Source organism: Poromitra crassiceps (assembly GCF_964638095.1).
Source record: "Poromitra crassiceps genome assembly, chromosome: 8".
Classification (NCBI taxonomy): Eukaryota; Metazoa; Chordata; class Actinopteri; order Beryciformes; family Melamphaidae; genus Poromitra; species Poromitra crassiceps.
Window position 1 is genome coordinate 21,552,719 of NC_139629.1, and position 13,239 is coordinate 21,565,957.

The 13,239-nt window shown below is 47.0% G+C and overlaps 1 protein-coding gene across 1 annotated transcript in view; it reads right to left on the bottom strand.

Moving 5' to 3' along the window:
• Window positions 1-4,675: 4,675 nt before the first annotated feature.
• The window catches only part of fibcd1b (fibrinogen C domain containing 1b), a gene marked incomplete at its 3' end in the record, with an annotated part of 227,426 nt that continues 218,862 nt past the window's right edge, over window positions 4,676-13,239 (bottom strand). Inside the window, exon 8 of the mRNA XM_083641568.1 lies at window positions 4,676-4,941. Coding sequence (XP_083497694.1) covers window positions 4,676-4,941 — 266 coding nt within the window. The remainder of the gene's footprint in view (window positions 4,942-13,239) is intronic.

Genomic DNA, 13,239 nt, shown 5'->3' on the forward strand with positions numbered 1-13,239 from the left:
CACCCTTCAGAGCAGCACAAGCCCCTCCCTCCTGTCACTCACGTGGTGAAAGGGGGAATAACTCCAGTCCCCATTATAGACATCTCTCTTCTCTCCATTTCCCCCCAGTGGATATGCAAAGTCTGTGTGCTCCAGTTCTCATTGTCTGTTAGCATAGTATGAAAACAGCTTCACATGCTCTAAAAGTCATACACCCTGTACAATAAAATCTACAGATATTTCTTTTCTTTTTTTTAAAGCTTTCAATACATCTAAAGAAACTTGATGAAACTGACAAATGAAAATGGTTGATTCACCAACTGGAAAAAATATTCAAAATTGCACTATTTTCGTCCCACAGGTTACCGTTATGTTTTCCTTTTTTTCTTCATAATACTGTACAGACAAACTTTTTTGTTGTTTGTTTTTGTCAATTTGCGTTGTTGGCGTGTCCTAACACTTTGTAGAGTTCCTGTTCAGAAGAAAATGACGGCGGTTTGAGAGCGTCAAACATGATTCTACAGCGACTTTTGCCTCTGTTAGCGTAAGAAGAATAAACTTGGTGTTACACAGAAACCAAAAACCCATGATAACCAGCCGGAAAGGAGAAGATTACAAATCAGAAGACCGACTCAGAGGTGTGTGGTGTGTGTGTGTGTGTGTGTGTGTGTGTGTGTGTGTGTGTGTGTGGGGGGGGGGGGGTGTTGGGGGGTTCTGGTCAGGTCTGGTCCACAAAAATAACATTAAGGGAGTAGGGATGGCAAAACAATCACTTTTGGATTCCCTGTTCATTCCACCGTTTTCCTTCGATAATCTCCTCAACATCTCCTCCTGCTGGCCGCCACAGGGATTTGCATGACAGACTTTGTTGTTTTAACGTTTCAGATGGAGCGAGTGATGGCCTGTGAACCATCCTCATGTTGTTTCGTCTGTAGAAGCTGCACATTCTAGTCTGAGTCTCTTTACTGAACTTACGCGAGGAAGTTAATTGTGTTTAGAGCAGTGGCTCTCAAAGTGGGGTCCGGGGGCCTCCAGGAGTCCTTGAGGGGGTTCCAGGGGGTCCCCAGCAAAAATGGGAATAATTTATTTCAACTATAATTCCATTCATAAGTAAAACAATGACAGAATGACTGTTTTGGTCATGGGTTTCATACACTGTAATAAAACGCAGAAATCTTATCAGATGGGGGACCCTGGGACAAAATCTGATCAAATGGGGGTCCATAGTCTAAGGGGCTGTTCAGACAGGATGTGTGTATTTCAGATCAGAACGCTTTGGAAATCATGTCGAGAGCGCTTCCAGTGCGCATAGACCACAGCCACGGCGCACCCCCCCCCCCCAGCCCCCCCCCCCCCCCCCCACACACACACACACACCGGTAGCCAGCTAGTTTCGTCTGTTTGTTGTTGCTGATTGTTCACACTGTAAACACAAAAGCTGGATTATTAGCAATTCTGGCAACAGCAGAGTTTGAACGTCCCCTGGCAGGAGAAGAGGTAGGAGGAGTGACTGACGAGCAGCGCGCTTTTCCTCCAAATGTTGAACCTTTTCTCAGATTGAGACGCCCAGAGCGCACCGCCCAAAAAACACTAGCCGCCAAGAGCGCTTAAACGGCAGGTGTGGTCCTTGAAAGAGGAGCGCGTCTTTACCATAGAGAATGAATTGCAGAAAGGCTTCTGAAAATACACACGCCCTGTCTGAACAGCCCCCTCATTTGTGTCAGTTTAGGGGTCCTTGATGTGAAAAACTTTGAGAACCACTGAGAACTCTCTCTTTCTCTCTCTCTCTCTCTGTTTTTGTCTCGCTCTCTTTCTCTTTCTCTCTCTCACACACACACACACACACACACACACGTAAACACAGCACTGGCTTACCATCTGTGAGTGCTGCATCAGTTGGCCCGCGCTCAGCTGGCAGGCAGATCAGACAAAGTGCCCAATATGCTCCCTAATGGCCCAAGTCAGATGAATGAGATCCACTCCACTGTCTCTCTCTCTCTCTCTCTCTCTCTCTCCTCTCTCTCTTTCATCATCATCATCATCATCTCTCTCTCTCTCTCATCTCTCTATTTCATCATCATCATCATCATCTCTCTCTCTTTATCTCATCTCTCTCTCTTCCTCTCATCTCTCTCTTTCATCATCATCATCATCATCTCTCTCTTCCTCTCATCTCTCTCTTTCATCTTCTCTCTCTCTTCCTCTCATCTCTCTCTTTCATCTTCTGTCTCTCTTCCTCTCATCTCTCTCTTTCATCTTCTCTCTCTCTTCCTCTCATCTCTCTCTTTCATCTTCTCTCTCTCTTCCTCTCATCTCTCTCTCTCATCATCTTCTCTCTCTTCCTCTCATCTCTCTCTTTCATCTTCTCTCTCTCTTCCTCTCATCTCTCTCTTTCATCTTCTCTCTCTCTTCCTCTCATCTCTCTCTTTCATCATCATCATCATCATCATCTCTCTCTCTTCCTCTCATCTCTCTCTTTCATCATCATCATCATCATCATCTCTCTCTCTTCCTCTCATCTCTCTCTTTCATCATCATCATCTCTCTCTCTTTATCTCATCTCTCTCTCCCTCATCTTTTTTGGACTCTTATATTATTCCACTTTCACCCTCCCTCCCTTTGATTTATGCTGCCCCCTTTTCCCTCTACTTCAACCCGTGTCAAATGGTTTCCTCGTTGTCTCTCTCTCTCTCTCTCTCTAGTTGTCTCTCTCTCTCTCTCTCTCTCTCATTGTCTCTGTCTCTCTCTCATTAGCGGAGGCACTGCTCTGCTGGGTCTCATTCACACAGATCAAGCATGCAAATGTGACACCTACACTGTGTCGGTCCTTCTCAGAGAGGAATGCTCTTGTTGCAGTGGAACTCTGTCCGTGCTGTGCAGAGGGGGAGGGACTTGTATCTTATATTGTGTTGTCTCATTCTATAACACACAGAGATCTACAGAGGCACCCCATGACTCAGCCACTGGACTTAAGGTCAGTCAGCTCACCTTCACTGCCCTCACGTCAGTCACTGATGATTTAGTCTGACTCAACACGAGTAGGCTAGCTGAAAGATCTGCCCTTGGTGCTGTCCATTTGAGACGGAGCAGACAGGGAATCGCCTTTCCACTTTCACTGTCAGCGTTTGTTCAAAGTACCTGTCGCTACATGAAACAACCTGCCAGCTAGCAACCTACACGCTGAAAATGGCAGGTTTTTACATGCTCGACATACTGTACGTTGTTCATGTTTTATGTGCTGTTGTCAAAGTCACATGTCAGGAGGAGGTCAGTGGTGATCTTGTAGGTCACATGTCAGGAGGAGGTCAGTGGTGATCTTGTAGGTCACATGTCAGGAGGAGGTCAGTGGTGATCTTGTAGGTCACATGTCAGGAGGAGGTCAGTGGTGTGTGATCTTGTAGGTCACATGTCAGGAGGAGGTCAGTGGTGTGTGATCTTGTAGGTCAAAATCACATGTCAGGAGGAGGTCAGTGGTGATCTTGTAGGTCAAAGTCACATGTCAGGAGGAGGTCAGTGGTGTGTGCTCTTGTAGGTCACATGTCAGGAGGAGGTCAGTGGTGTGTGATCTTGTAGGTCAAAGTCACATGTCAGGAGGAGGTCAGTGGTGATCTTGTAGGTCAAAGTCACATGTCAGGAGGAGGTCAGTGGTGATCTTGTAGGTCAAAGTCACATGTCAGGAGGAGGTCAGTGGTGTGTGCTCTTGTAGGTCACATGTCAGGAGGAGGTCAGTGGTGATCTTGTAGGTCAAAGTCACATGTCAGGAGGAGGTCAGTGGTGTGTGTTCTTGTAGGTCACATGTCAGGAGGAGGTCAGTGGTGATCTTGTAGGTCAAAGTCACATGTCAGGAGGAGGTCAGTGGTGATCTTGTAGGTCAAAGTCACATGTCAGGAGGAGGTCAGTGGTGATCTTGTAGGTCAAAGTCACATGTCAGGAGGAGGTCAGTGGTGATCTTGTAGGTCAAAGTCACATGTCAGGAGGAGGTCAGTGGTGTGTGCTCTTGTAGGTCACATGTCAGGAGGAGGTCAGTGGTGATCTTGTAGGTCAAAGTCACATGTCAGGAGGAGGTCAGTGGTGATCTTGTAGGTCAAAGTCACATGTCAGGAGGAGGTCAGTGGTGTGTGCTCTTGTAGGTCACATGTCAGGAGGAGGTCAGTGGTGTGTGCTCTTGTAGGTCACATGTCAGGAGGAGGTCAGTGGTGTGTGCTCTTGTAGGTCACATGTCAGGAGGAGGTCAGTGGTGTGTGATCTTGAAGGGGATGATTGGACCTCTGTGTCGGATGGATGGAAAGTGAGTAATGCTAGAAAAAGTGCTCCTCTTAGGAGCGGGCTGTGGGCCCGGGCGGCGCTCAGGTATGTGGTTCTAGGGGTCATTGTGGAGAGAATGATCAAAAACAAGGGCATCACCGTTAAATCTCCTCCAGGAGGTGGCACAGAAGAGGAGAGGGACCGGGCGACGGATCATGAGAGCCAGCATGACACTAGTAGCCTAAGTGATGGACCGGAGCACAAGAAACATCAGGGGACAAGAGGGACATAAGGCGACAGCAGAGTCAACTAAACTCAAAAGAAGACATATGTTTCAGTCCATAAACAATATCAAGACAAGTAACGACAGCCTTGTGGTTTTTTTGTGTATTTTAAAATTTTCGATCATTTTCTTCTTTTTTTTTTTAAATATTTCCCTCCTGTAACTTCCTCATTTGCCCTCGGGGTCACGGGTGGGCCGTATCTTCATCTCGGAGAACTTGAGGGAGTACTGCCAGCCGGTCCAGGAGGACCACTCGATGCCGTCGGCGTAGGAGGTGTGCTGACCGCGCAAGTACTGCCCGTTAAGGTTGGAGGTGTGGCAGTTACGGTACCACCAGGCACCGTGGTAGAAGGAGGCGCAGTTGTTCTCCGAGTGGTCGTTATCCCTGTCTTTGGTAGTGAACTTCATTCCATTGTGCTTCAGCAGGGAGTCGCCTGGAGTAGGAAATATGGGCGTTGGGGGAACGGGGAATGGAGGTGTGTGTATGAAGATGTGAGATAGGGAGAATGTGTTTAGTGTGGTTATGGGAAAATTTGTATTAGAGGGGTGAAAGAGGAAGAGAAAATAGGAGTGGAAAGATAGCGAGACATCAATAAATCATTAGGAGCAGTTGAGAGATTATTAAATAAAAAAAATAAAAAATCACATTCGATCTCCTGGGTTTACTGTCGCTTAAGTTGATGTCTTTCACCACACATTCCCTAGCATAATATAACCAAGAATCATATACAGTAACCAAGAATATAAGCAGCAAACAAATACACAACTGCTTTCTGATTCACGGCCAAATAGCAGAGGAATTTGCAATCAATCATTACCATAAATAGAGAGTGAGATCAGAGCGAGGGAACGAAACGTCCACACACACTTCTCCAGAGTCTCTCTCTCTCTCTCTCTCTCTCTCTCTCTCTCTCTCTCTCTCTCTCTCTCTCTCTCTCTCTCTCTCTCTCTCTCTCTTTATCACCGATGTGGGCGGAACACTTTGTAGCCAATTGATCAAAGGTTCAGTGGTGACCTTTTCTCTTGCTCTTTTTAATAACACGTCCCTAATGATGCCATCAAGAGGGAGAAAAACAACCGAATGGTCTTAATCAGAGATGCTGATTTGACTCTTGCAGGTGGCGTCTAAGAATGATGTGATTTAGCTATGGAGGATGTTCACCTCTGAAGTGCTTTTGAGACTCGTGCAGAATTATGTTTTGAATTTTCAGTTAAAACTGTAACAAAAATAACATAACGAATGGAAATAGTAGTACTGTGATCACTACTATGATGGTTTTACAATACTCCTGCAGGTATGAGCCACAGCTGAGTATTGCTGGTATATGTATGCTTGGCTGAAACTACCCATTGTATAAAGTTTCCTTGTTGTACCTTCATTTCGTATAGATAATTCATGTGCTAATAGATCTATAATTAATTTGCATTTTTCCCCCCTTTTTACTGAGACAACATTATGGTTTCCTATGCAGTGGGTACAGCAGGATTTGAAGAGGCTAACAAGTAAAATAAAGCGATCCAATAGATGACATTTTCAGTAACTAAGAAGTTATACTTGACTCTTAAACCATTTAACTAGTTGGAAACATTACATGGTCATTTAAAGCATAACAGTAACTGGTGTCTGACTTAGGACAATAGCAGCAAAACGGACTGACTCAGGACACAGTTCTGCTAAAAGGATAACTCATGATGTCCAGTAACTCTCTATTAGAGGTGTTACTACTATATTTTATGTTTTACAAATGATGAAAGAAATGAAGTTGAAATTCAAATCCTTTATTTACATGTCATGACCAGGGCTGTAGTGGTGGCTAAACGCACGTAAACGGCGTTTACGTACCTTTTTCAATGCTCTGCAGCGTTTAGGCACCTTTTAAGATCGTTTACTCACATGTTTAAATCGTTTATGCACACTTATTATTGCACGAGTTTTAACACGTTCGCGTAAACTCCGTTGATGCGGAGACCACGCCAAGCACATCACACACCAAAAGAAAAGAAAAAAGATTACACATGGGCATGGCACTGACCAGGATCTCCGCGAACCGTAGCCTATTTTTGTTGAGCGCTCCGCGGGAAAGGTACACGGCCCCGGTCACGTTGGTGCCTTTATCGAGCTGTGCTTGCCTGCCCAGACAGCGCTCCCTTCAAACAACTTAACGGTGCCATTGTGCCAGCGATGCGCAATGCGCATTTGGAGACCAGCTCATGGTGAGCTGAACATAGGTAAGGTTGGTTAAAAATGTGTGTCCGGAGTGGGGAAAATCATATAGGCTCACCGTTTTACAACTGAAGAGTGAATCACTGGTGTAAGAAACATGATTGATTTCCCTCTGATCAAGTAAAGTTTGTAACAATAGGTGCGTGCGAGTCGACTTGAATAGTCCAGGTGCTACTGTATAAAGCCAATATAATACGACCATGTTGAAAACTATCTAGAAACATACTGGTGTTTGTTGTGCCGAGATCTGTATAAATAAATATTGGCTGACTAAAATTTAGTGGCCAGAGTGGCAGAACCACTTTTATTTCCATGTACAGTATGTTGTCTACCTATCCTTGCCCAATGTGTTTGTGGACAGTTTGAATTATATATTGGTATTCAAGAATCACAGATTCAATCTGTCTACATACTTTTAGCTATAAAGCTGAAGCTGACAATCACAGGTACAGTGTGTGTGAGAGAGAGAACTATATTACTCTTCAAACTGTATATACTGGGTTCATACAAGGTCCTTTAAAGTAGGCTACCTACTGTATAATTTAACTTTTCATACCTGGAGAAATTCAACAAATGTTCAATAAATACATTTTATATTGATTGTTTAGGCCTAATTATTTGTAAAGTCACAACACATTAGAGATGTGTGTAGTTCATTTTGCTCTCAAATGCACCAGGTTGATGAATTTTACTTTAAAATGTAAAAAAAAAAATCTTCCGGGGAAAAATCCCCCCGGACCCCCCTCGAGGGGCAAGGCCCATCCCATAGCCAGCTACTTTTTCTATCTGGCTGGCTACTCAGAAATGTGGGGGAACCCCCTGATATACCTTATAGGGCTATATGATTCAGATTAAGTTGTTCTATATACTCTCATATTTTGTCTTGTATATCGGTCACGGAAGCTTATTTATCCGCCGTTATAACACTGCCGGTGCCGCGTGAGAAAGCTGCCTCGAGTCAAAAGTATAGTTTACCCACTTTTTTTTTTACCACTACAGCACTGGTCATGACACCCCCCCCCCGCCCCCCCCCCAAAAAAATAAAATAAAAAATAAAAACGAGCAACTTCGGGTAGAAGAAATATCTGTTTCCCTCACATTATGTGTGCTGTCCCGAATAACGGATTCGTTTTCAGGTACATCTGTAGGTCCTACACCCTCTTTTCACTGTCTCTCTTCTTCGTCCTCTCTAAAAGAGACAGTCACACAGTGTGAACAGAGGTAGAGAGAGAGATGATGCTGAGAGCAGAATGAGCCACCATGGTGACGATGGCTAACAGCTCGTCAGGACCAGCCACCAGGTGGCGATGGCTAGCAGCTCGTCAGGGCATCAAAAAGCCCTTAATTGCCCGGGATGTGTCCGCTCAGCTCCTTATACCTTAGCTTACTCTCTTTCTACCCTGCTCACCATGTGTCATTACCATGGCAACGCACGAGCAGAAAAAATAAAAACTCTGATAGGCATGTCTGATGTTCATGTTACATGCCGCTGGAACTTCTTAGGGGAGATGAGAGAGAAACTGTCGTGATGAAAGAAGAAGAAGAAGAAAGAAACAGGGTCTAATGGTCTTGACAATGTGATGATGTCCAGCGGATGTAGACGAGATGAGAGAGAGACAACAGGGGCACTTAGAGGCTCATTTTCCAGGCGCTGGATGTCACCTTGGTGGCTGGGGGGAGCCGGCAGACACCACTGATGCCCATTAAGATCCAGCTGCTTCCAGCCCAAACGAGCACCTGACGACTGATCGGAGATCAGCCAAAGCAGATTTTAATAACAATAATAACACTGCCAGGAGGGGCGCGGGGATGAGGGGAGGGAGGGCAGGTGAGCGAGGATGTGCTGCATTTTGAATTTGACTGGATTCAAATGTCCAACAGGCAGATATCAGTTGAAGGTGGGGTCCGCTGAGGACAGGTCCGGAGCATTACAGGCCTTTTAGCAGACATCAGATCTGAGGACAGGTCCGGAGCATTACAGGCCTTTTAGCAGACATCAGATCCCGGGCAAAAACCTGTTTATGTGCATTGTACATTTTCTCCCTCCGCTCCCACCTCTTTCCTTCTGAACTCTTCGTTAACACTTGTAGAAGATTTGGTAACACTTTATTTGGATAGTCCGCCTACAGAGTCTACCGAGTATTAGTCTCGCTTGCCAGACTCTCTCCCTGCACCGGGGGGGGAGGGGGGGGGGGGGGGGGGGGGCTCTGTTACCTTTACAACCATCCACTGAAAGTAGCAAGCAGGCCTGCTTTATTGCACAATCCAAATCTTCGTCAAAAACCATTTTCACCATGTAGCAACGAGCTAGCGTTGTTGTTGTTGTCATTTCACAGCGGCGGAGGCATTTGAGATTTAAGACAGATTCGACACGCAGGGAGCGGAAAGGAAATCCATAAATGGACGCAGCCGCTCAGTCGGAGCCGATTGGAGCCAATGGCAGAGCTTGCAGGGACCGGAAAGGGATTTTCTTCCACGTAGCGGGCGAGGCCGGGTGAGCGCACATAGCTTGCGAGCTGCGCATCTGCGGGCCCGAGAAGCGGGCAAGCCCTCGCGGGGGAACGGGGGACAATGTTGTGACTGGAAAACTCAACAACGTTAGACCGGAAGCACCCGCAACTGTAATGGCAGTGACTGGGGCCGCAAGTTCCGCTCTGGGCCAGGCAACAAGTTCAACAAAGAGGGAACAGACACACAGAGAACAACGCTGCTGTCTGTGTGCTGCCTCCTGCAGGTGAGGTGCCACCGAGCTGCGGATGACCACACACAGACGGCAGAAACGAGCGAGGAGGAATAGTATCAGCAGGAGAGAAACATCGCAGGGTGGGCATTCAATTTGACCCCCACACACACACACACACACACACACACACACACACACACACACACACACACACCCACACCCACACACACACACACACACTACTTTCTCTCTACATACACACACACACACACACACACACACACACACACACACACACACACGCGCACACACACACACACACACACACACACACACACACACACACACACACACACACACCTCTCTCTCTCTCCACACACACACACACACACACACACACACTAATAATAAATTTCCTCTGAATCATTTAGTAAAAAGGCTCACATGGACATAGTATGCAGTGTTGGGAGGGTTAGACTAGAGGCACACAGCTGCTATAACAGATAGATTTGTTTTTCACTCACCGTGACGAGGAAAGTGTTAGTTGGCGAACGTTAATTACTCCTTGCAGCCGTGGGCTTCACATGTCATTATTACATCCAGGTTCAATTTGGTGACAGTTTAGCAGTTCAGTACAGGGACACGCATGGCTCAGTCTTCTTGCTTGCCACATTGCACCGCAGATGAAGCTGAAAATGAGCTTTCTAACTGCAGGTTGTTTACAGGTAGGCTGCAGACCGTGCAGGTTGTTTACAGGTAGTCTGCAGACCGTGCAGGTTGTTTACAGGTAGTCTACAGACCGTGCAGGTTGTTTACAGGTAGGCTGCAGACCGTGCAGGTTGTTTACAGGTAGTCTGCAGACCGTGCAGGTTGTTTACAGGTAGTCTGCAGACCGTGCAGGTTGTTTACAGGTAGTCTACAGACCGTGCAGGTTGTTTACAGGTAGTCTACAGACCGTGCAGGTTGTTTACAGGTAGGCTGCAGACCGTGGAGGTTGTTTACAGGTAGTCTACAGACCGTGCAGGTTGTTTACAGGTAGTCTACAGACCGTGCAGGTTGTTTACAGGTAGTCTACAGACCGTGCAGGTTGTTTACAGGTAGGCTGCAGACCATGCAGGTTGTTTACAGGTAGTCTACAGACCGTGCAGGTTGTTTACATGTAGTCTACAGACCGTGCAGGTTGTTTACAGGTAGGCTGCAGACCGTGCAGGTTGTTTACAGGTAGTCTACAGACCGTGCAGGTTGTTTACAGGTAGTCTGCAGACCGTGCAGGTTGTTTACAGGTAGTCTACAGACCGTGCAGGTTGTTTACAGGTAGTCTACAGACCGTGCAGGTTGTTTACAGGTAGTCTACAGACCGTGCAGGTTGTTTACAGGTAGTCTGCAGACCGTGCAGGTTGTTTACAGGTAGTCTACAGACCGTGCAGGTTGTTTACAGGTAGTCTACAGACCGTGCAGGTTGTTTACAGGTAGTCTACAGACCGTGCAGGTTGTTTACAGGTAGTCTACAGACCGTGCAGGTTGTTTACAGGTAGTCTACAGACCGTGCAGGTTGTTTACAGGTAGTCTACAGACCGTGCAGGTTGTTTACAGGTAGGCTGCAGACCGTGCAGGTTGTTTACAGGTAGTCTACAGACCGTGCAGGTTGTTTACAGGTAGTCTGCAGACCGTGCAGGTTGTTTACAGGTAGTCTGCAGACCGTGCAGGTTGTTTACAGGTAGGCTGCAGACCGTGCAGGTTGTTTACAGGTAGTCTGCAGACCGTGCAGGTTGTTTACAGGTAGTCTACAGACCGTGCAGGTTGTTTACAGGTAGTCTGCAGACCGTGCAGGTTGTTTACAGGTAGGCTGCAGACCGTGCAGGTTGTTTACAGGTAGTCTGCAGACCGTGCAGGTTGTTTACAGGTAGTCTGCAGACCGTGCAGGTTGTTTACAGGTAGTCTGCAGACCGTGCAGGTTGTTTACAGGTAGTCTACAGACCGTGCAGGTTGTTTACAGGTAGTCTGCAGACCGTGCAGGTTGTTTACAGGTAGGCTGCAGACCGTGCAGGTTGTTTACAGGTAGGCTGCAGACCGTGCAGGTTGTTTACAGGTAGTCTGCAGACCGTGCAGGTTGTTTACAGGTAGTCTGCAGACCGTGCAGGTTGTTTACAGGTAGGCTGCAGACCGTGCAGGTTGTTTACAGGTAGTCTGCAGACCGTGCAGGTTGTTTACAGGTAGGCTGCAGACCGTGCAGGTTGTTTACAGGTAGTCTGCAGACCGTGCAGGTTGTTTACAGGTAGTCTGCAGACCGTGCAGGTTGTTTACAGGTAGGCTGCAGACCGTGCAGGTTGTTTACAGGTAGTCTGCAGACCGTGCAGGTTGTTTACAGGTAGTCTGCAGACCGTGCAGGTTGTTTACAGGTAGTCTGCAGACCGTGCAGGTTGTTTACAGGTAGTCTGCAGACCGTGCAGGTTGTTTACAGGTAGTCTGCAGACCGTGCAGGTTGTTTACAGGTAGTCTGCAGACCGTGCAGGTTGTTTACAGGTAGTCTGCAGACCGTGCAGGTTGTTTACAGGTAGGCTGCAGACCGTGCAGGTTGTTTACAGGTAGGCTGCAGACCGTGCAGGTTGTTTACAGGTAGGCTGCAGTTTGATGATCTCGAAACTACCGCAAATGCCTCGCCTCCCCCCGACTCTCCACCACTCAAAGCCAAGCTATACGCTACACATGACAGAGACAGGCTTCACAGCGAATCAGCTGACAATAATGACTGACACTCGCAAATCTCAGCACTGGCGACGCACGGTATAGGCGGTATTGGAAACTACGCAATATTTAGGAACACCAATTGGACGTTGCGACGGACAACAACCTTGTGTGTCAGGCAAGTACTGTCTTATTGTGATTGCTACAGTACGTGTATGAAGAGGGCCCTTTTTAGCGGAGCCTGCGACACCATATTGGCGTGCTAGTTCGAGACTCAGAATGAAGAATGGAGGCTGAGTCTTGCCGCGTGGAGGCTATGACAATTCAACAACATGGTGATGAGAATCAGGTGTGCCGCAACCAAACGCAATTGGTTAAACATCGACAGACAAAACAGGCAAAACAGTTGAGTTGTTGAACGTCAACTACTGCATAAGCTGTTGAAATGTTACAAAACCGACTCTCTGTATAAGCAGACTATCCAAATAAAGTGTTACCCGTTCTTCAAAGTCTCTTCCACCTGTCCCCCAGAAGATAGCTCCATCCTGGTTTTTGTTTACCGCTTCCTCTCCTCCCTTCCTCTCCTCTTCTCCATCTCTCACACCTGTCCCCTCGCTTCCCGCATCCTATTTTCCTCCAAAAAAGCTTTTTCTTCTCTTCCCCACTCCATCTCTCATATCTGTCCCCATTCTCTCTCTCTCTCTCTCTCTCTCTCTCTCTCTCTCTCTGTCTCTGTCTCTGTGTGTTTTCAGAGCAGCACTCCCCAAAGCTTCTTTAAATTGCTTCTTCATTTCAACTGTGGGTTTTTGTTTACGCTGCAGGTCAAGCAGAACAATTAATTGGGAGTAATTGAATCAAGGTGACAGGCAGTTGGCGTGGATCTGCTGTTAGGGGAGCAGAGACACAGACGCGAGCGATCCCTGTGTCTGTTGCAGCTGTCTGGATCGCTTTAACAAGTGGAGGCAAACTGTAAGAACGAGACACTCCCCACATCGCACACAGGGGGCAGCGCAGTGGGGGTGGGGGGGGTCTCCACTGTTGTCAGACTTGGTGTGAAACGGTTCATTTGTATGCTGCCCCCTTGTGTGGACAAGCTGTGTTTCATCAGCTTGATGACATCTAGTGAATGAGGATATTTCA